The 25,136-nt window shown below is 36.0% G+C and overlaps 1 protein-coding gene across 1 annotated transcript in view; it reads left to right on the plus strand.

Moving 5' to 3' along the window:
• The window catches only part of IL1RAPL2 (interleukin 1 receptor accessory protein-like 2), a 538,096-nt gene that overhangs the window by 482,088 nt on the left and 30,872 nt on the right, over positions 1–25,136 (plus strand). Inside the window, exon 5 of the mRNA XM_012644526.1 lies at positions 3,955–4,084. Coding sequence (XP_012499980.1) covers positions 3,955–4,084 — 130 coding nt within the window. The remainder of the gene's footprint in view (positions 1–3,954; positions 4,085–25,136) is intronic.

A 25,136-nucleotide genomic window follows, 5' to 3' on the forward strand; every position in this document is an offset into this window, starting at 1 on the left:
GTTTCAGGTTCTTTTAACAGTCTTCTAAGAACAATGCTATGGAAATGAAATGCAAACAGAAACCGCTATCCAATTCATCAAAAGAAGTCATTCATATCACTGAAGCAAGAGTGGTGTTCTGACATTCATCTATTGTTTTACCTTCACCTTTCTCATTAATGTTCAAGAAAATATTGACCAATATTCACATCAGAACTACACTTGTGTTTTATTTGCAAACATAGGTTCCACAAAAGTAAATGGAAGCACTCTGTAAGAATCAATTGAGTACATAGGATTTACAATAATTATAGTTTTTTTGTTATTTTTAAATTGTATATATTGTGTGATATCCTTTATATTAGTAAAATTTGTAATAAACTTATGTATTTACATGCATACTTTTTTCAGAAAGCCAGTTGGTAAATATTTACCAATACACCACCGATGTATATCTTCCTTATTTAGAAATGGTGGGAATTATCGTATGTGGATCCCATTCCCGTCCAACTCCCATTCAGCCCCACCCTCTCTCACACGCACATGTACATACACACACAGAGGCCCACAAACCCTACTACCACTACTACCATCACAACCTTCATTATATTTTGATTTACCTCATCTGGTTTTGAAAAGTTTGGGCTCTAAAACACAAGAAAACTTAATGGGGCATAAGTATTTGAGCTCTCTCCCCAGGGATTCTCCTCCTGAACACATTAATAATCTGAGTTTATCCATTTCAAGACACATGTCCAGCAAATACATGGCTATAAAAATTTAAGCCTGTTGAGGTTTCGAGATGTTTAGGGTCTCTAGGGAACCTCCTTACAATGCAGATGCTCACAGAGCTCTCTGAGAAAGGGAACTGGGGGAATGCTAGGGCAATGAGAGCCAATCCACTGCATGTAGGCCACTTTCCAGGAAGCCTCACTTACCTCATTATCTAGCACCAATGCACCAAGGCACAAAGTTCTTTTTATTTTGATAGTCTTCAACCTACTTTAGATGTAAATGTCAGTTGGCCATCTCTACTAATAGGGCATACAATAACACAGGAATTACTTTGAAAATATCTGGAGGCAAAACTATACAGTAGCGAACAGATGCAAATGGTAGATAGAAGTTTGCACATAAGCCAATTTTTAGAAATGCCTAGAAACATTATGTTTCAGGTCATTTGCCCAATCAATGCAGAGATCTCTCTCATGCCTTTTAGAAGAGGAGGTGTCCACTCCCTGGTACACATTGAGTCTCACTATTTGGCACAAGAGCTGATCATTTTAGGACTCTTCTCAGAGTATTGTGTATGATGGTTGGATGGTTTTCCTGTTTCTGGCCATTGACAAAAGGCTTCAGGATATTTATCCAGCATGTGTAAAAACTACACTGCTGAAATATCTGTCTCATGTGTTTATTTAACAAGAACCTGTCTGATGGGAGAGTAACAACATTCCTCCCAGGAGAAATTGCTGCAATAGTCAGTACGTTGTGTGTAGTGCCAAGAAAAGAGCAGATGCTGTCATTTTTGATAGACCATCTCATGGAGGCCCCTTTTTGCACATTGCTATAATTGTCTTTCTCCATTAAAATCAAACCAGGTCTGAGCACCCACACACTAGGAATCACTAAAAGTTATTTTATTTGATAGTTTCTTTCAACAGAGCCCAAAAGAATGACAACCTAGGTTTATATGTATAAATGTATATACTGGTAGTTTTAGCAACTGGGATTGCTTATAATAATGTTTATCACAATCTCTGGATTTTCTGCTATCTGGTTTGATTTTCCTTAATACCTTCAATTTCGTGGGAATGAAGGGTAGCAAGGCATAGAAAAAAACTCTCTGTTCAGGTTTAGAGAACTCAGGGCCTGCTTGGGTGAATCATACCTACTCTAGAATTTAGAAAAACTTTATAGAACACTGATATGAGAAGGATATTGCCTCATAGGAGCTCATAAATAAAAGGACATAGATTGACAGAGTCAAAATGAACACATATCAATCTCAGTATCCACATCAGATTATGCCTCAAATTTGACTTCTACTTGGATGACCAAGCCTCAGAAGGAAAACAACACTACGCTAAGTTTGGATGGGGCTTTTGAGTTCACCAAGGACTTTTGCATACATTATCTTATATGAGCCTTCCAAATATTATTACCATCCTCATTATATATATATGAAAAATCACTTTACAAAATGTTAGGTAATCTGCCAGGGGCCAGTTTGCTTGTTCATGATAGATCCAAAACTAGGATCCAAATTTCCTGACTCTTAGTCCAATGCACTTTCTACTATACAAGACTGTCTTTCACTTTTACACAGCTATGTGACAGAGCACATGTTCAAAGTAACAATGAATAAGCTTGTTTCAGATTTGTGTCAGACATATATATATGACAGAATCTTGACATTGAAGGTTTTGACAATTATGGAATGATCCCAAGGTCTACAACATGTCATTTTGCTGAGGTATACATTTGTACTGTAATAAAACTATTATTTGGCAACAAGTCACTTATTAGGGGTCAGCCCAGCATCCACATGTCTATGGGGTTTCTTTAATTTCTGCTTATCTTAATATAAATTGTTTGTTTGTGAAAATGGTCCTCAAAGAAAGCCATCTGCTAGTTCTGGTGACTAAAGAGAAACGGTTTCAGAAAGCAGTGGTTCTTAAAACATGGAAGTTTGGGATCAATCAAAGTGTAAAATGGACAATTTGTCCATGGCTCAGAGTGGTGATGGGAACAAGTCCACCGTGAAGTCCACAAGGGAAAAATATTTTTGAAATTGCTTTATCTAGTGCTTTCACTAAGGCAAGGATTGTATATTATGGAGAAAATAATATGCTCTAATATGATTTATGAATTGGGGGACTCCTGTAAGTGTCAGAAATGTTGAGATGTGTTCTCTCTACTATTCTTCCCTTAATGATCTACTTTGCCAAAAGAAAATAAAATCAATGCCAGCAAGAAACAGTTGCTTATATAGGTAGTGAGAAATTTACAATTAAAATGAAATTTTAGTTAAAATCACAAAGATGCATAATGCAAAGTGCTTAAATACTGCTTAGAATTATTTAAGTACTGTGAGTGATATAAGAATACAGACGATCTGATAAGACAGTTTCCCCTGGATGGACTTTTTATAGATCTATTTGTAATTCAAACATTTTCCCTTTGGTTTGTGTATTAGAGTTCTCCAGAGAGACAGAACCAACAGGAGGGAGGAAGAGAGGGAAGGAGGGAGAGAGAGAATTCACCTTTCTTCTGCCTTTTGTTCCATTGTGGGGCCGGGGAGGCAGCCACTTGGGTGGCGCCTGCCCACATTGAGGCAGATCTTCCCCACTCAGTTCACCAATCCAAATGCCAATCTCTTCTGGAAACACTCTCACAGACATACCCAGAAACAATGCTTTACCAGCTATCTAGGTATCCCTTACTCCAGTTAAGTTCATACCTAAAATTAACCATTATACTTTGTATTATTCAATTTTTCTTAAAATATATAATAATCAGAATGAACAAATTTTCCCTGTGCAATCTTAATAATAGAGGATAGTCTATTATGATATGTCTTGTCACCAAAAAAAATTAACTTATACTTTTGATTAATGTTGGCTACAAAGGCAAGTCCAAATAAGCAGTGCTTAATAGTCTCAAAAAAAGAAAAATAAAAAGGTATTCTTTTCATTTGATTCTTTCATATTAGCTCCTGAGAGGGAAGCAGTAAAAATAGACAGTTCTAAAAACTGATTATTTTCTCATTTTTGATAATGCCTTGAATTTTAAAATTTCCCAGAAGCCCTCGTAACTTATTTAAAATTTTCTCATGTACAATGGTAAGATGATTGGAGGAAGAGTTGAAAAATAGGTTACCTCAGAGTTTTCCTTTGGATGTTAAATGGTCCCTTCCTGTCTCCCAGTGATAACCAGGAGTCATTTGCTCATTTCTTTTTCTCTCATTCTCAGGTAAGCCTCTGAACATCCCTTGCAAAGCATTCTTTGGATTCAGTGGAGAGTCCGGGCCAATGATCTACTGGATGAAAGGGGAAAAATTTATTGAAGAACTGGCAGGTCACATTAGAGAAGGTGAAATAAGGTACAGACCTTGAATTGCTTATCTTTCTTTGCTGTCTTTGCTGTTAAGCAATGAAACATCCTGAAAAGGATTCTGCCCAGGCTTTTAATTGCAACTCCAAATCATTCCATTCTCTAAAAGCTGATCTGGTGGAGAGAGCAAGGGTGACTGCCTTAAATGCAAATGAGTAAGCTTCTAACAGAAGAAGGTTTATCTCTGGTTCTAAGGATATGTCTTCAGGGTATAATGACCCTCCCAAAGCTGCCTGAGCAAATTTCTTCGAGTTTCTGAAGCTTAGACCATAGTTACTCCATCCAATCACAGGAAAGGTCCAAACTTTGCAGGTGACTTTTCAGATCACTGGGCAAATGTCCATTTATTTCCTGGCAACAGACAACCTTCATATGTCACAAGTGTAAAGCTGCGGTGGCAAAAGCAGGCTGGTACTCAGCCAAAATAACTATTGACTCACGTTGGATAGTGTTGATTTTTCCCAGCATCCACTGCTCAACCTGAAAATGACTGATCCTTAGTTTAGCACATGCCTAGACCTCTTTTCACTCTCCTGTTACCCAGATAACTCTCTAGTGTATAGATATCAATTCTATTGGTTTTCTAATTCTATTTAGTGCCGTCTCATATACAAAAAGAGGTAACCTTTCCTACCTCACTCAGTTTGTGGGGTTTCCGTTTGGTTTCAGAGATGGTGATGTGTAATGTATGTTCCTCGTTTTGATAGGAATTGGGACCCTTCCCCCTTAAACCCCCATTAAGAATCATATAGTGGAAATCAATCTAATATTTCAGTGTAACTGATATTAAAATGTATTTTTTCAGTTTTCTTATTGAGTATATAGCAGTATAAATAGAACAAGTATACTTATATTATTTACTATGTTTAAATATAATTTATAATTACTCTCATGATAATTTCTCTCCATGTCTCCACCCAATAAGTCTTCTCTAGGGGTTCATAACTTTTGAGAGTTCATGAACCCCCTGAGAGCCTATGCAAAATATTGACTATAGGAATGTATTTCTAGACAACAAATACATGAAAAGGTGCCTGACATCATTAGTCATCAGGGAAATGTGAATCAAAACCACATGATACAAATTTATACTTACTAGATGGTTATACTAAAAAAGTCAGATTATAACGAGTGTTGGTGAGGACATGGAGAAATTGAAAACCTCATGCTCTGCTGGTAGGAATGTAAAATGATGCAGCCCCTTTGGATAACAGTCTGGCAATTCCTCAAATGGTTAAGCATAGAGTTACCATATAGTGCAGCAATGCCCCTCCTAGGCATGTAACCAGAAGAAATCAAAACATACATCCACCCAAGAACTTGTCTAAAAATGTTCATAGCAGCATTATTTATAATGGACAAAAATTGAAAACAACCTGAATGTTTAACTGATGAGTGGATAAATAAAATGTGGTATATTCATACAATGGAATATTATTTAGCCATAAAAAGGAATGAAGTGCTGACATACAACATGGATGAACCTTAAAAACATTATTCTCGGTGACAAAAACCCACATACTATATGATTCCATTTATATGAAATGTTCATATTAAGCAAATATATACAAACAGGAAGTAGATTACTGGTTGCTTAGGGCTGGTGGGAAGGACTGGAGTAATAGGGGGTTATAGCTAAAGTATATGGGTGTATTTTTCATGTGTGGTAAAATACAACATAATATAAAACGCACCCTTTCAAAGTATACAATTGAGTGGCAGTTAGTACAATATTGTGCAACCACCACCACTATCTAGTTCCAAAACATTTTCATCACTCCAAAAGGAAAGCCTATACCCCTTAAGCAGGCTTGATGGTTACACATAATCTGTGAATATCCTAGAAAACAATGAATTTTGTATGCTTCTAATGGATGAATTATACCGCATGTGAATCATATCTCTCAATAAAGCTGCTTTTTATATTTTAAAAAACCTTCTCATTGATCGCCTGGTACAGAGCAGAGCAGATTTTCCAAATAAATAAATAAATAAATAATATACTACCAATAATTCTCAAGTATTAATTCCCGTTTGAACTTTAAGGTTCCTAATTAGTAACACTTTATTAGACAACTTCAAGTTAAGATTTATTTGAAAACGATGCGACTGAATCTCTTCTAAATTGTTTTACAAGATACATGTTTAAGATTATTATCAATGTATCCACCTATAAAAGACCTTAAAGGTCACTCTTCCTTTCTCAGAACAAGAAACTCATCCCCAAAATGGCAACTATGTAACTAGTACACAGTTAGTAGCAGAATATCTACTACCAAAAAGCTCAGAGGTATGTTTTGTGATCAAGGGTAGTAATTACATGAGCCTAAGATCTCCCTTTTCTTGTATATGTCTGAGTAGATTTTTAAAAATAAACAGCTTTATTGAGGTATAACTGACATACAATAAACCACACAATTTAAAGTGTGCATTCGTAAGTCCTGAGTTATATACATATATCCCTGTGAAACCATTACCATAATGCAGATAACATATTAATCATCCCCACATTTCCTGGTACCCCTTTGAAATCCTTCCCTCCTGCCCTTCTCCCACAATGCTGATCTTCCCGTCACTATAAATCAGTCTACATTTTCTAGAGGTTTATTTAAACAAAATCATACAGTAGGTACTTGTTTCTCTCTGGAATATTTCACTTACAATCATTTTGAGATTTATCCCTCTTGCTTTATGTATCAATAGTTTATTCCTTTTTTATTGTTGAGTAGTATATGAATATACAACTATTTTCTTATTCATTCACCTTTTGAATTAACATTTGTGTTGTTTCCAGTTTGGGACTATTACAAATAAAGCTGCGATGAACATTCACAGGCACGTCTTGGTATGCACATATATTTCCTATTTTCTTGGCTAAATACCTAGACATGGAGTGGCTGAATTTTATAGTAGGCATACATTTAACTTTCTCAGTTTTTTTTTTTAAAAAAAAAACTTTGAATCTTTTTTAAACAAATTTTATTTTTAGACTAATTTTTGATTTACATAAAAATTATGAAGACGGTATAGAGAGTTCTTATATACCCTGCACTCAGTTTCCCCTATCAACATCTTAATTAAGTTCCTATGGTTAGGGCTGGTGGGGAGGAATGGAGTGATAGGGGGTGACATTTGTAATAATTAATGAATCAAAATTAATACATTATTACTAACTAAAGGTGTTTCTTTATTCAGATTTTTTTAGTTTTTGCCTATTGTCCTTTTTTTCCCCTCTGAGATTATTTAACTTTTCAAGAATCTACCTAACTGTATTCCAAAGTAGTTATACCATTTTACAAAACAAAAGAGAAGCACTGCTAGTCTCTCTAGCAGCAAATGATTAGAGTCAATGGGAGACAAAACATACACACGTGAAACAGGTAAATCCTGAACTAGCCACTATATTAGGTGCCAAATGAGTCAACCAGCTAGTAAGTGCTATAGGAAGTCAGCCTTTCAGGAATGGCAAAATGCCATTGCTTGATTGATTTCGTTACATCCTTTTTCTCCACCTTCCCCAGTACCCCCAGTAAAAAGGGGTACATAACTATATTTGCAGTGGTGGAAAGTTACAGGGAATTTATCTTGAAAATTTCACAAAATCCCACTAGCTAACTAGAGGCATTCAGAGAAGTGCAAATGAAAAGGCAGAAATTCCTGGCCAACATAAACACAGAGTCTCCCATTTTGTAATATGGTCATGAGTTGCTTAACAACAGGCTATGTTCTGAGAAATGCATCATTAGGCTATTTGGTCGTTGTGCAAACATCATGGAGTGTACTTACACAAACCTAGAATATAGCCTACTACACATGGAAGCTATATGGTATAGCCTACTGCTCCTAGCCTACAAGCCTGTATGGGATGTTACTGTACTGAATACCATAGGCCATTGTAACACAATGATAAGTATTTGTGTATCTAAACATACCTAAATATAGAAAAGGAATTTTTCATCACCATTATAATCTTATGGGACCATCATTGTATATATGGTCTATCATTGACTAAAACATCATATGGTGCATGACTGTATTGTATGATCTGTGATCCATTGGGGAGCTTGTGTGGATTCCAGAATTCTTTCAGTTTATGGCCATTTATGCTAACACAGGAATTAATTACTAGATCTTGTCTTCTAGCCTCCAAAGCCAATGTCCTTGAAACAAAGCATACAAGGTTTCACATAGCATGGCATATTGGAACAAATCCAGCAGTTTAATAGAAAAAAATTGTTAATCAGACTATTAAGTGAACCAAGAGAAGATTTATATTCTTTCCTAGCCCACACATTTTCTCCAAAGGGAACGTTTCTGATGGCAGAACACTGAGGATTTTGATTAGGGGATTCTTCTCAAAGGCAGTTCTGGAAACAAAATTTACTTCTGGATGCATGGCTGTCCTTCAGGGTTATCTTAGTCTGTTCAGACAACTATAACAAAATACCTTAGCCTGGGTAATTTATAAACAACAGAAATTTATTGCTCTCAGTTCTGGAGGCTGTGAAGTCCAAACTGAAGACACCAGTAGATTTAGTGTCTGGTGAGGGCCTGTTTCTCATAGATGAGGCCTTCTATGTGTCCTCACATGGGAGAAGGGCCAAGAGAGTTCATTCAAGCCTCTTTTATGAGGGTACTAATTCCATTCATAAGCCTTCATGACTTAATTACTTCCTAAGGTCCCCACCTCTTAATACTATTGCATTGGGTATTAGGTGCCAAAATATGAATTTGAGGGTGACACCAACATTTAGACCATATTAAAGGTATTGTTTTGGGTTCATATTTTAATTAAATCATAGCTCTGTTGCATGTACATTTCAGAATTGCACTGCCAAGTATATCTAAGAAGTGGGGAGGTAAATAAGTAGCTGTCAGAGAGATGACTTGTGGAGAAGCTTCTCCAGAGGCACTGGATCTAGCAAGAGGGCTGGTTCCTCTGTTAGGTTCTCAATTTCTGGACAGCAGCTTTTTCCTAGAAGTGTGTGCCACAACTTTTTGTCTCCGAGCATTGCCAAAGAGGAGTAGAGGACTTTAAAAACGTTACCTAATAGAAAGGCTTGGATAGTTACTGAGGGCTTGATGAGATAATGTCACTCAGACTTCAGTAATAGCAACTTCTGTATTCAGCAGTTCCTCTGCAGCTTAGCTAGTATATTAGATCAAATCCTGGCTAGGGTTTTGGAGTTCTCAATCGTGTGTTCTCTGGGTCACTTTCAACACTGTTGTCCCCAGCCTCTCCCAATTTGTAACTCATTGCGAAAGTACTTAGACCCCACTTTCGGAATATAGATCGCCTTTTATCTCCCTTTAAGCAGAGATTGGCATAGCCCTCCTGTCCCTCTGATGGTGCTTAGAGACTTAGCCCCAAGGAAATCTGAACCTCAAGGTAGTATCCATTCATAACTGCCAGCCTGTCCTGCACAACTGCATCACAACCCTTTTACTGACTCCAGAAGTTGTCATTTGTAGGGATGGTAAGGGAATTTAATGTGTACAGTAGCATAAGCTGTAATTGTGCAAGCCTGGTTATTTTTTCTACCATTATAAAGTCATTCCAACAAGCTACTCTCTGCAAGCTCTACCAGGTCTATTCAGAGAAGTTAAATAATGATTTGGGGGAAACCCAGTGGGAATCATTAGGAGAAGACCTCCTAATTTCTGTCCTTCTGTTAAAGCTTAATGGGAACTGCTTACAAAGTGGGATCAGAGAGTCGGTGAAAAGGAGTAGTCTTTGGGGGTGAGGATTCTAGGAAGGCCACCCCAGTTCCACACCTCTGTAGAACTTCCTTTTAATTAATTTTACAAGAGGCTTGAGGATTTTAAAAAAAGAATTTGCTTGTGAGGTATGTATTCTATAGTGCTAATAAAAAAGTCAGAAAAACTGAACCAGTCCTATTAAACAAGAAATTATCATCTTTAAGATTGCCTGCAGGGTTGTGAATTTCATCTGTTTGTCAAAAAAGACTGCATGAATTTGAAGACAATTGCTTCGTCCCAATGGAAAGTAATTTTGGATTATAAATCTCAGTTTACAAATTGCCCTATCAATACTAAATGTTTTCTTCCTCAGGCAATACTATAAAACAGTTTACCAGATCTTTAATAATTCTTGACCTGAAAACATATTCAATGTATCCTAAGGTTTTTCAGGAAACCTCCTTAAAATGCAAATAATTTTATTTACATTTAATTTCTGAAAGGCTGCAAGTTGAATATGGGCTTTGTTTGTTTTAGTTTTGGTTTCTTCACTCCTGTTTTTCAACACTTTCTTGTCTTCTGTTCTCTCTACCTTACTGTACTCTCCTTGAATGAGTGAAATGCTCTAACAAAAGAGGGAATGTGATATAGGCCTGAAAAAGTTTTATTCTTGAAATAAGGTGAGTCTACCTTAAGGACCAAAATAACCTATTAATAAATAACCCACCCTTTTTAAAATACAATATTGAGCTGTGAATAGGTAGTTTGTCCCAAAGGTCTAGAAAAAATAATTGGAGTCCCAGGCATCCCTAGGCAAAATGATGAGATATATTTTGGCAACTTCCCACACACGTTTTCAGTGTCTTGAAGCGCTCTATATGCCCTTGGACTACCCAAAGTTGAGCTTCGAAAGAAAATCTCTTCCTTTCTTTCCTTCTCAGCCCATGCCTGGGAAGAAGGAACACTGCTCAATCATTTCCCCTATCATTTAAATAAGTTTCAAATCTCATCACACCTGTATTTGAATGTAGATTTTGTAAGTCATGAGGAAGTTTCCATGGAAAAGATAAACTTCATAAGCAGCATGGTTTTAGCTCCAGCCAGCCTTAATTGCCAGTTATGTGACTGATCATTTTCGAAGGGGTGGTTTCAGGACTGGTCTTAGCCTTGATCTATGCATAAAATATTTAAACCCACCTAAACATATTTTTTATCTCTCTTCATTTACTGAGCAGACTCTAGATGCCAAGTCTCAACTGTGTTATCTTAGATTATAAATTGCTCTGGACAAGAACCTATAATTAGTAAATAATAATAATAGTAATAATAATCCACTTCGTGTTTTTATAATACACCACAGATTGCAAAAGCATTTTGGCATCTTAAATCACATTGGATTCTCCTAATAACCATCTGAGATAAGTAGTATGAGCTTTATTTTTCTAATTAAGAAACTGAGGTTTAGAGACTGAGGAAGAGCTGCCCCTGAGCAGTTCACAGTTCCTGTGGGGCTAGACTGGATTCATCAAAACACAGCTAGCAAGAATCCTCGATTGTCAGAATGTTTTGTTGTATTCCACATTTAGGCTGTAAAAAGTCAAAACCTTCCTGGGACCGAAAGAGTGAAAATCAGTATGGACTGAGAATAAGCAGTCCTGCCATTAATCAGGCAGGGAGGACAGACAGATAAAGCCAGCTGCAAAGTTAACAGAAAACACTGTTTCTCCCAAGGTCACGCAGCAGTTGTAAAATGCCATAACGACCCCCACATCCCTTGAGTGACTACTGCTTTCTTACCAGTGATGCCCCAGACCTGCTTTGCTACTTGCCTTTATTACTGGGGATACCCAATTGCTGAGCCACCCTTGCCTCATGCCAGTACCCAACCCCTAGTCAATTCCCACTTCTCCCTATTCTGCCTCAGAAACTCCAACCAATCTGGGATTTATCCCTAAACCCTCCTCAGAATCTTTCAGAGGAAACCTAAATGTTACAAGGATTCTTCCTTCCTTCACTCAAAGTTCCTCTGGAGTACTCCTCCCTCAATACATTGTGTCAATAAATCTGATTTTATCAGACTACAGGCTTGATGCCGGTCTTTAACTAATAAGGCTTTAATCGGAAAAAAAGCAAATAACACCAAAAGAGAGAATGTATTTAATTAAAAGTTTTGTGTTTTTTTAAAATATACCTCCTATCCTTCATATTCTCAATCATCATTCCTGAACAATTATTACTCATACTCAGGATAACGTCCCGGAGACTCCGCAAGATACCTAGACATCAAAGGAGAACTCAGTTTAGTTCAAGCGACCATTTACAATGAGTGGAAATTGAACTTAGACATTTTAAAACTATTTACCTCAATTAAGAAACCAACAGGGCTGGGCGCGGTGGCTCACGCCTGTAATCCTAGCACTCCGGGATGCAGAGGCAGGCAGATAGTTTGAGCTCAGGAGTTCGAGACCAGCCTGAGCAAGAGTGAGACCCCGTCTCTACTAAAAAAAAATAGAAAGAAATTAGCTGGACAACTAAAAAAATATATAGAAAAAATTAGGTGGGCATGGTGGCACATGCCTGTAGTCCCAGCTACTCGGGAGGCTGAGGCAGGAGAATCGCTTGAGCCCAGGAGTTTGAGGTTGCTGTGAACTAGGCTGACGCCACGGCACTCTAGCCCAGGCAACAGAGCGAGACTCTGTCTCAAAAAGAAAAAGAAAAAAAGAAAAAGAAACCAACAGGATTTTCTATTTAAATTTCATGTGAACAGAAAATTCAACTAGCCAGAATCTCCATCCCTGAAACAATTTCATTAACCAAGATTTCAATGCATCTGTGATCTTTATCTGAATACTATCTTATCATTCCCTTTGGCATTGCTTTTTTTTAGTTTATGATCTTTAGGAGAGTAGGAAGCACCTACGTGCAAAGATTAGTACAGTGTCTATCGGCACATATTTTGCTTACTAGTAAATACTTCCTGAAGATGACTATTAGCAGTAGTGGTAATAGTGATGTTGGTGATATGGCAGGCCCCGAAGAGTATGAACTGTGGGCTCTCTGGTGGCAGTTCAGCATCTTTATAAACAAGTAAAAGTATAATAGCCCCTGGAAAAAAAAAACTGGAAAGTACTTTCGAATTTCCCTGCTAATAAAATATTTCCTTTTTTACTTTCTCCATAGTTAAATTTTATTAGAGGAAGTCAATAAGGAGAGGTAATATGAAATAAGTATGAGACAGTATTGGTTTTATTAACACATCCCAGCTCACCACAACACTCGGCACATAGAGCTTTTAAAACATCTGTTTAATGGCATTGAACTGTACTAAATTGCATTAATATAGTGTCTTTCTAGCATTACACACAGACACACACACACACACACACACACACACACTTTAATTTTTAGAGCAGATTTAGGCTCACAGCAAAATTAAGTGGAAAGTACAGAGTTCCCATATGCCCTACTCCCTGCCCCCCCCATCTCCTCCCCCATCATCTACATCAAGAACCGCAGTGGTACATTTGTTACAATCAATGAACATACATTGACACATCCTTATCACCTAATGTCTATAGTTTACATTAGAGTTCACTCCTGGTCTTGTACATTCTCTGGGTTTTGACAAATGTATAATGACATGTTATCTATCATTATAGTATCATACGGAATAGTTTCAGTGCCCTGAAAAATCCTCTGTGCTTCACCTATTCGGCTCTCCCTCCCCCAAAAGCCCTGGCAACTCCTGATCTTTTTACTGTCTCTAAAATTTTGCCTTTTCCAGAATGTCGTATAGTTGGAATCATAAAGAATGTAGCCTTCTCAGTTTGGTTTCTTTCACCTAGTAACATGCATTTAAGGTTCTTCCATGTCTTTTTTGTGATATTACTATTTTTTTAAATTACATTCATTTATTCAATGTGCTTTTATTGAGTTTTTGTGGTGCCACCAGTACTGTGTTAGTTGCTCATAATACAAAAATGAAGGCTCAAGCATACTCTAAACAAGTAGCTTCTTTTCAAAACACAAAGGAGATTTCTTTCTTTATTTATTTAATAATCTTTCTTTTTCATAGCAGTTTTAGAGTTACAAAAACGCTGAACAGATAAGAGGGTAAATTTTTGTTACGTGATTTTCTTTTTTACCAGAATAAAAAAAAAAAAGAGTTGAGCAGAAGGTATAGAGAGCTCCATATAACCCTTTGTCCCCTCCCAATTTCCCCTATTATTAATGTCTTGCATTAGTGTGATACATTTGTTATAATTAATGAAACACTATTGATGAATTATTATTAGAGTTCATAGTTTAGGGATTATTCTTTATGTTATACAGTTCTATGTGGTTTTGACAAATGCATAGTATCATGTATCTACCATTACAGTATATACATAGTAGCTTCACTGTCCTAAAACCCCCTGTGCTCTGACTATTCATGCCTCCCTCCCTCCTCCAAAACCCCTGGTAACCAATGATCTTTTTACTATCTCTATAGTTTTGCCTTTTCCTGAATGTCATACGGTTGGACTCATACAGCCTTTCAAACTGGCTTCTTTCACATAGTAATATGCATTGAAGGTTCCTCCATGTTTTTTTGTGGCTTAATAGCTCATTTCTTTTTATCAATAAATAATGTTTTATTGTCTGAATGTACCACAGGGGTTTATGCATTCACCTATTGAATCACATCTCGGTTGCTTCCAAGTTTTGTTAATTTTGAATAAAGCTGCTATAAACACTTGCATGCAGGTTTTTGTATAGATATAAAAATATGATTGATGGATCACATGATAAGACAATGTTTAGCTCTACATCCTTGCCAACATTTGGTGTTGTCAGTATATTGGATTTTAATCATTTTAATAGGTATGTAGTGTATGTCATTGTCTTAATTTAAAATTCCCTAATGATGTATGATGTTGACCATATATTCAGATGCTTATTTCCTGTCTGTATATCTTCTTTGGTGAGGTATCTATTCAGATCTTTTGCTCATTTTTTTTTTCTTTTGCTCATTTTTTAATTGGGTTGTTAGTTTTCTTATTGTTGAATTTTAAGAGGTCTTTGTAGATTCCGTATACAAGTTCTTTAACAGCTGTTTTGCCCATATTTTCTCCCACTTTGTGGCTTGTCTGTTCATTCTCTTAACTATCTTTCACAGAACAGATGTTTTTAATTTTAATGAAGTCTGACTTATCAATTGTTTTCTTTCTTGGACTGTACCTTTGCTGGTGTATCTAAAAATTTATTACCAAACTCAAGGTCATTTGTATTATCTTCTAGAACTTTTATAGTTTTGTGCTTTACATTTAAGTCTATGATTCATTTTGAGTTAATTATTGTGAAACGATAAGGTCTGTATCTAGACTGATATTTTTTCACATACGGAAAAGTTCTTCTAGCACCATTTGTTGAAAAGACTATCATTTCTCCACTGAACTGCCTTTGCTGCTCCTTTGTCAAAGATCAGTTCACTGTGTTTGGGTTCACTATATATGGGTCTATTTCTGGGCTGTCTTATTCCATTGATATATTTGTCTATTATTTTATGAATACCACAGTCTTAATTAATGTAGCTTTATAATAAGTCTTGAATTCAAGTAGTGTCATTCCTCTGACTTTCTTCTTTAATATTGTGTTAGTTATTCTGGGTATTTTTCCTTTCCTTATAAGCTTTACAATCAGTTTATCCATATTTGTAAAATAATTTCTTGGATATTTGATTGGGATTATGCTAAATCTATAGATAATGGTGGGAAAAACTGACATCTTAATAATATTGAGTCTTGCCATCCATGAATATAAAATATCTATCCATTTATTTAATTTCTGATTTCTTCCATTAAAGTTTTACAGTTTTCCTCATAGGTCTTGTACATATTTTGTTAACTTATACCTAAGTATTTCAATTTTTGGTGCTAACATAAATAGTGTTGTATTTTTACTCTCAAATTCCAATTGCTCATAGCTTGTATATAGGAAAGCAATTGACTACCATATACTAACCTTATATCATGCAACCTTGCTGTAATCGCTTATTAGTTCCAGGAAGTATTCACTAATACTTTGGGATTTTCTAGGCAGACAATCATGTCATCTGTGAACAAAGTTTTATTACTTTCTTATGAATTTGTATATCTTTTATTTCATTGTCTTGTTTTATTGCATTAAGACTTCCAGTAGGATGTAAGGAGGAATATTGAGAGAGGGGGAACAGCTTTGTTTTGTTCCTGATCTTAGAGGGAAAGCATTCAGTTTCTCACCATGAAGTAAAATGTTAGCTGTAGGTCTTTTATAGATGTTCTTTATCAAGTTGAGTAAGTTGCCCTTTATTCCTATTTTGCTGAAAATTTTTATCATGAATGGGTGTTAGGTTTTGTCAAATGCTTTTTCAGCATCTATTGAGATGATCATGTTATTTTTTTTCTTTAGCCTGTTGGCATGATGGATTACATTAATTTATTTTCAAATCTTGAACCAGCCTTGCATACCTGGGATAAATCCTACTTGGTCATTTGGTGTGATTCTTTTAATATGCTGCTAGATTTGATTTACTAATACTTTATTGAGGATTTTTACATCTATGTGTATGAGAGATATTAGTCTGCAGTTTTCCTTTCTTGAAATATCTTTGTTTTGTTATTAGGGTAATGCTGGCTTTAAAGAATGAGTTAGGAAATACTCCTGTTTCTACTTTCTGGAAGACTTGGTAGAAAATTGATATTATATTTTCTTTAAATGTTTGTGAAATGTTCTAAACCCATCTGAGCCTAGTACTTTCTGTTTTGAAAGGTTATTAATTATTGATTCAATTTTATTAATAGATATTGGCCTATTCAAGTATCTAATTCTCCTTGTGTGAGTTTTGATAGATTATGTTTTCAAAGAATTTTATCTAAATTATCTATTTTGTGGCCTTAACAGTTCATAATATTCCTTTATTATCCTTTAATGTCCACAGCATCAGCCCTTATGAACCCTCTGTTCATTTCTGAATTTTGTAATTTAGTAGTTTGTGCCATTTCTCCTTTTTCCTTGACTCTAGCTAGAGGTTCATCAATCTTATTATTTTTTCAAAGAACTAGCTTTGCATCTTGTTGATTTTTTTCTATTGTTTTCCTATTTTTAATTTCATTGATTTCTGCTCTGATTTTTATAATTTCTTCTGCTTACTTTGGATTAAATTTGTTTCATTTTTTATAATTTCCTAAGGTAGATGCTTACCTTATTGATTTTAGATCTTTCTTCTTTTCTAATATATGCATATGCACTTCCCTTTAAGCATTGCTTTTGCTGCATGGAACAAATTTTGAGAAGCTGTGTTTTCATTTTAATTTATTTCCAATTATATTTAAATTTTACATAAGACTTCTTCTTTGATCTATATGTTATTCAGAATTTCAAATAGTTTGGAATTTTACAGCTATCTTTCTGTTATTGATTTCTCGCTCAATTCTATTGTGGTCTGAGAGCTTACTTTGTATGATTTTTAGTCTTTTAAATTTGTTAAAGTGTGTTTTATGGCACAGAGTGTGGTCTGTTTTGGCGAACGTTCCATGTGAGCTTTAGAAGAATGTGTATTCTGCTGTTGTTAGATGAAGTATTCTATAGATGTCAACTAGATCCTCTTAATTGATTATGCTGGTCAGTTTAACTATATCTGCTTGGTTTGAATGGGATCCCTTATATTTCATGTGTTGGAAAGTTAATCCTCAATGCAACTGTGTTGAGAGGTGGGATTTTTAATAGGGGATTAGGTCATGAGAGCTCTGTCCTCATGACTGGATTGATGTCATTATCATAGGAATGAGTTAGTTATCATGAGAGTGGGTTTGTTATGAAAGAGAGTTCAGCCCTCTCTTGCTTGATTTCTTGTTCTCTTTCGTACACACTCTTTCCCTTTCACCATGGATGACACAGCAAGAAGTCCCTCACCAGATGTGGGCCCCTTGACCTTGGACTTCCTAGCCTCCAGAACTATAAGAAATAAATTTATTTTCTTCATAAATTACCCAGTCCGAGGTATTCTGTTATAGCAACAGCAAAATAAAATAAGATAATATCCCTGCTGGTTTTCTGTCTGCTGGTTCTGTACATTACTGATAGAGTCTTGATGTCTGTTAGTGGGTTCATCTATTTCTCTTTGTAGTTCTATCATTTTTGCCTCATGTATTTTGACGCTCTATTAAACACACACATATTAGGGGTTGTTAATGTATTCTTTTAGAATTAACTCTTTCATCAGGAAATGCCCCTCTTTATCCCTGATAATTTTCCTTGTTCTGGAGTCTCCTTTGTCTTAAATTAATCCTCTCTTATTTGTGATTTTGATTTCCATATTTCCCAGTCAACTATAGTCCCAAGATATTAAATGGAAAATTCTAGAAATGAAAGATTCATAAGTTTTAAATTACAAGCCATTCTGTGTGGCATGATGAAATATTGCATCATTCCGTCCCACCTGAGATGTGAATCATCCCTTTGTCCAGTCTACTCGTGCTGTATATGCTACCCACCTACTGGTCTTAGTAGCCATCTTGGTTATCATCTCACATCATCACAAGAAGAAGAAGGTGAGTATAGCACAATAAGATATTTTGAGAGAGAGAGAGAGAGAGGAAGAGAGAGAGAGAGAGATCTACCACATTCACATAACTTTTACTATAGCATATTGTTATAATTGTTCTATTTTATTATTAGTTATGGTTGCTAAGGTCATACTTTACCTAATTTATAAATTAAACTTCTTTAAAGGTATGTATGTATAGAAAAAATCCCAGTATATATAGGGTTTGGTACTATTCATGGTTTCAAGCATCCAGTGGGAGTCTTGCAATGTATTCCCTGTGGATAAGGGGAGAGGGACTACTGTACATAGCTACTCCAGCTTTCTTTAATTATTATTAATAAGGTATATCTTTCTCCATCTTTTACTTTTAATCCATCTCTGCTTTTGTATTTAAAGTTAGTTTCTTATAGACAACATACAGTTGGACCTTGTTTTTTTAAAACCACTTCAACAATCTGTCTTTTAATTGATATATTTAGACCTTTCACATTTAAAGTGATTATTGACCACCACGGCCTATGCCTGTGTGCACCATTGAGGGAACCTGAGAACATTACTGTTCCACCTGGCACTGGGCCCCCAGTGCCCAAGCACACCACCCAGGGACCTAGGGATTTCCCTGCTGTGTTGGTTTTCCGAGTTGCATGAGCGTCTGACCAGGGGGCTTAATTAACAACAGGCCCAGAAAACCTGCCACTGGCATTCAAGCATGCCAACTGCAGGCCTGGGATCACCCTGCCCCATCTACCACTGGCATCTAGGCACTGCTACCAGGACTCTGAAGATGTGCCTGCTTAGCTTGCTACCAACACCACTGCCAGAACCCACCTGCCTGTACTCTCTGAGGGCCATGAAACTAGCCCACCAAGCCCATCACAGCCACCACAAACACCAGTGAGTGCCACCTGGAGCCCAAGGGTTGTCCCACCACCACTACTACCATCGCCCACACCATGCATGCTGCTCAGGGCCTCAAGGACTTGCTACCTGCTTAGTCCACCACTGCCACTGCTTACACCCAAGGAAGCTGCCTGGAGGTCCAAGAATCAGCCCACCTGAACCCATTAACACAGGTACCCATGTACGCCACCCAGGGGCCAAAGGACAGATATGCTCAGCCTGCTTCTGTCACCACTGGGGCCCAAGGGCTAGGATGCCTGGTGTCCAGTCCCGAGCAAAACCTCACCACAGCCTCCACTAATAACTGCAGCCAAAGCCACCACTGAAATTACAGGCACCACTAAAGATGTTTACAGATAAAGAAATCACACAGAGACTACACTACTGCACACACGTAGAGTCAAAGCTAAAGTACTCTGTCCAACTGACACCAGAGATATATCTACAAGAAAAAGTTTTCCTCTATGAATGCCAATCTAGAAAATTGGATTAAGTGACTGTTACATAAGATGCACAGATATCAACATAAGGACACAAGAAACATCAAAAAAAGCAAGGAAATATAACACTTCCAAAGAACACAATAATTCTCCTATATCAGATTCCAATGAAAAAGAAATTTAAGAAATGCCTGAAGAATTCAAAACAATAATATTAAAGAAGCTCAGTGAGATACAAGAGAACACAGATAAACAATAGAAAGAAATCAGAAAAACAATTCAGGATATAAATAAGAAATTCACTAAAGAGATAAATATCATAAAAAAGAACAAAATAGAAATCCTGGAACTAAAGAATTCAATGAATGAAATAAAAATACAATTGAGAGCTTCAAAAATATACACTAGATCAAACAGAAGAAAGAATTTTAGAACTTGAAGACAAGTCTTTTGAAATAACCCAGTCAGAAGAAAAAAGAGGAAAGAATTAAAAAGAGTGAAGAAAGTCTACGTGATGTATGGGACACCATAATGTGACCAAATATTCCAATTTTGGAAACTTCCAGAAGATGAAGAAAAGTTCCATGGCATAGAAAACCTATTTAATGAAATAATAGCTGAAAACTTGCCAAGTCTAGAAAGAGATTTAGACATCCAGTTAGAGGAAGTTCAGAGATCCCCAAATAGATACAACTCAAAAAATATTCTCCACGGCACATTATAGTCAAACTTTCAAAAGTCAAAGACAAAGATGGAACTCTAAAAACAGCAATAGAAAAGTGTCTAGTCACATATAATGGAATGGAATCTTCATCAGCCTAATAGCAGATTTTTCAGCAGAAACCTTACAGGCCAGAAGAGAATGGGATGACATATTCAAAGTGCTAACAGAAAACAAAACTTATCAGTCAAGAATATTATAGTCAACACCTAAGTGCACATATAAGAGTAACATTTATTGGGTGTCGGGCAGGTGGGAGGGGGGAGGAGGGGATGGATATATACATACATAATGAGTGCGATACGCACCATCTGGGGGATGGACACGCTTGAAGCTCTGACTTGGAGGGGAATGGGGGCAAGGGCAACATACGTAACCTAAACATCTGTACCCCCATAATATGTTGAAATAATAATAATAATAATAAAAAGAATATTATAGCCAGCAAAGTTATCCTTCATAAATGAAGGAGAAATTAAGATTTTACAAAAAAAGCAAAAACTGAGAGAATTTATCACTAGACAAGCTTTATAAGAAATGCTTAAGGCATTCCTATACCTGGAAGCAAAAGGACAATATCTACCATCATGAAAACACAAAAAAGTATAAAACTTTCTTGTAGAGAAAACACACAAATGAATAGAAAGGACTCAAATGTTATCGCAAAAGAAAACCACTAAACCACAGTGATAAACAATGAGAGAAAGGAACAAAGGATATATAAAACAACCAGAAAAAAAATTTTTAAATGACAGGAATAAGTCCTCATATATCAATAATAACCTTGAATGTAAACAAAATTGAATTTTCCATTTAAAAGGTATAGAATTCTTGAATGGATAAAAAAATGACCCAACAATATAATGCTTTCAAGAAACTCACTTCACCTGTAGAGACACATATAGACTCAAAGTAAAGGGATCAAAAGAACATTCCATGTAAAAGGAAACCAAAAGCAATCAAGAATAGCTATATTTATATCAGATCAAACATATTTTAAGTCACAAACAGTAAAAAAAGACAAATATCACATGTACTCAGTCATATGTGGGATCTAAAGCATTGATCTCATAGAGGTAGACATTGGAATTATAGCTACCAGAGCCTGGGAAGGATGTGGGTGTGGTGGGGGCAGGCAGTGAAGTGAGGTCATTTAGTGGATACAAAGATACAGTTAGATAGAAGGAATAAATTCTAGTGTTTGATAGTAGGGTAGGACTTGAAATGTTCTTAATACATCAAAATGATAAATGGATGGATATCCTAAATACCCTGACTTGATCATTACACATTCTATGTACGTAGCAAAATAACACATGTACTCCAGAAATATGTAACAATATTATATATCAATATAAAAATAAAGTGAATATTGATATTGTCAGTTGAATACCATATCTGTAACAGTTTTCTATTTGTTGCTCTTGTTGTTTGTTTCCTTTTTTGTCTTCCATTCTTCTTCTACCTTCTCTGGTTTTAATTGAGCATTTTATATTCCATTTTTTCTTCTCTTTTAGCATATCAATTATACTTTAAAATTTTTTAGTGGTAGCCCTAGAGTTTGCAATATACATTTGTAACTTATCTAAGTCCACTTTCAAATAACACTATAGCACTTCACTGGTAGTGCTGGTATCTTATAACAGAGTATTCTTCCATTCTGTCCCCTGTAATATTACTATCATTAATTTTGCATATTCATAAGCTACAGTCACCAAATACATCATTGCTATTATTTTCAATAAACTGTTGTCAGTTAGATCAAGAATAAGAAAAATAAAGGATTTTATTTTATCTTGATTTATTCCTTCTCTAACATTCTTGCTTTATGTAGATCCAAATTTTGGACATATATCATTTTCATTTTCCCTGAAGCTCTTCTTTTAATAATTTTTGCAAGACAGTTTTACTAGTGACAAATTCTCTCCATTTTTGTTTGAGAAAATCTATTTCTCCTTTACTCTTGAAGGACGATTTAACTGGAAACAGCATTCTAGGTCATAGTTTTCTTTCTTTCAACACTTTAAATATTTCACTCCACTTTCTTCTTGCTTGCATGATTTTACAAGTAAGTCCCCCAGACCCTGGCTTCTCATTAATTTTCCACAGTTAGAATATGATATAGTTGATGTAGATTTTTTGGTATTTATTTTTGTTGTGTTGTTTGATCTTCCTTGATTTGTGGTTTGGTGTCTGTCATTAATTTTGGAAAATTCTCAGAGATTATTACTTTAAATTATTTCTATTCCTTTCTTTCTTCTCTTTCTGGTGTTTCCATTACAATTATGTTACTCCTTTCGTAATTATTTCTAAGTTCTTGTACATTTTGTTACATTCTTTTTCAGTCTTTTTTCTCTTTACACTTCAGTTTAGGAGGTTTCTATTGACATATCTTCAAACTCACTGATTCTTTCTTTGGCTTGAACGGTCTACTGAGGGGCCCATTAATGGCATTCTTCATTTATGTTACAATGTTTTGATTTCTAGCATTGTTTTTATTCTTTCTTAGAGTTTCCGTCTCTCTGGCTACATTACTAACCTGTTGATGCATGTTGTCCACTTTTTACATTAGAGTCCTTAACATACTAATCATAGTTATCTTATATCCCCAGTCTGATAATTTCAAAATCTTTGCCATATCTGAGTATGGTTCTGATGCTTGTCTTGTCTCTTCAAACTGTGGGGTTTTTGTGTTTGTTGATTTTTAGCATGCTTTATAATTTTTTGTTAAAAACCAGATATGATGTATGGGATAAAAGGAACTGAGGTAAACAGGCCTTTAGTGTGAAATTTTATGTTTATCTGGCTAAAAGATAGTCTGTGTTTATTGCTTGCTATAGCTATAAATGTCAGAGGCTGAAATTTCCTCTAGTGTCCTTATTGTAATATTATCTCCACTGTTTTCTTTGGGTTTTCCTAGAGACTGCATCCTAAATAGGATCTGAGCTTTGTAGTTTTTCAGCCAAAATCCCTTGTTATCATAAAGGAGTCTGACTGATGTGGCACCACGCGTTCCCTAATTGTACGATGAGCTCAGTCGTTTAGTGAGCTTGTGCCCCTGAACTGTTATCTTCATAAGTGTTTCTTAGCTGTCCTCTTCACTTTAAGTGAGACAGGAAAGCTAGAGGGGTCTGGAGTTAGGTATTTCGTTCTTTTTTTTTTTAACTTTTTTCTTGTATTTCAGAGTATTATGGGGATACACTTTGGTTACATATATTGCCTTTGCACTGCCCGAGTCAGAGCTACAAGCATGCCCATCCCCCAGACAGTGCACACCACACCTGTTAGGTGTGAATTTACCATCCCCTCCACCCCCTCCCAGCTGCCCAATACCCAGTGAATATTATTTCCATATATGCACATAAGTGTTGATCAATTAGTACCAATTTAATGGTGAGTACATGTGATGCTTGTTTTTCCATTCTTGTGATACTTAGTAGAATGGGCTCCAGCTCCATCCAGGATAATACAAGAGGTGCTAGTTCACCATTGTTATTTGTGGCTGAGTAGAACTCTATGGTATACAAATACCACATTTTATTAATCCACTCATGTATTGATGGGCACTTGGGTTGTTTCCACATCTTTGCAGTTGCAAATTGTGCTTCTATAAGCATTCTAGTGCAGATGTCTTTATTATAGAATGTCTTTTTTCCTTTGGGTAGATGCCCAGTAATGGGATTGCTGGATCAAGTGGTAGATCTACTTGTGTCTCTTTAAGGTATCTCCACATGGCTTTCCATAGAGGTTGTACTAATTTGAAGTCCCACCAGCAGTGTATGAGTGTTCCTATCTCTCCACACCCACACGAACATTTGTTGTTTTTGGACTTTTTGATAAAAACCAATCTCACTGGAGTTAAGTGATATCTCATTGTGGTTTTGATTTGCATTTCCCTGATGATTAGAGATGTCGAGCAATTTTTCATGTTTGTTGGCCATTAGTCTATCTTCTTTTGAAAAGTTTCTGTTTATGTCCTTTGCCCAATTTTTAATGGGGTTGTTTGATTTTTTTCTTGGGTATTTCATTTCTCCCATGTAGGCTAAGCTTTTGTAAAACCTAAGTTGTTTAGATTCTGATTAAAGTTTCTCTTGAGGGCAGACTATTTTAAAGGAGAATGAAGTGTTCTGGGCTCATTTAAAAATGGTTATTTTTCCCTTTTCCCCTGCCAAGAACATAAGGGGACATTTCTCCAATCTTCACACTTGAGGACCTGGTAGTGCTCATGTAGACAAAACTCATGAAAGTTTGGGGTCCCCCTAAGTCTAGGTCCCATGGAGTTTTTCGCTCTCAAACTAGTTCATAATGGGCCTCCAGAAATTCATCTAGTACAATTTAAGTGTTCCTACTGGTACTGGCTTTTGCTTCTGGGACTCTGATCCCAGTACACTGTGATTCTCAGTATTTGCCCCTCTTTCAAGTTTCTGGGGCTGCAGTTTTCCCTCTGACTTCAATTATCTGATGGATCTAAGAAGAGTTGATGATTTTTTCTTTTGAGGATGGAAGGGGCAATTCCAAACTCTTTCTAGTATTAATTTTTAATAGGACAAAACTAAATAAAATTTTTGAAAATAATGTTTTCTGTCACCCAAACTGATTATTTTTTATTTTGCCAGTGTTCACTGCTACATGTAATTTGCCTTAAATGTTAATACTTGGACCCCTTTGGTTACTCCCCCCCCATGGATGTATGCATGCATGCATGCATGTATGC

The sequence above is a fragment of the Propithecus coquereli genome, unplaced genomic scaffold, assembly GCF_000956105.1.
Source record: "Propithecus coquereli isolate 6110/MARCELLA unplaced genomic scaffold, Pcoq_1.0 Scaffold104, whole genome shotgun sequence".
NCBI classification, from domain to species: Eukaryota; Metazoa; Chordata; class Mammalia; order Primates; family Indriidae; genus Propithecus; species Propithecus coquereli.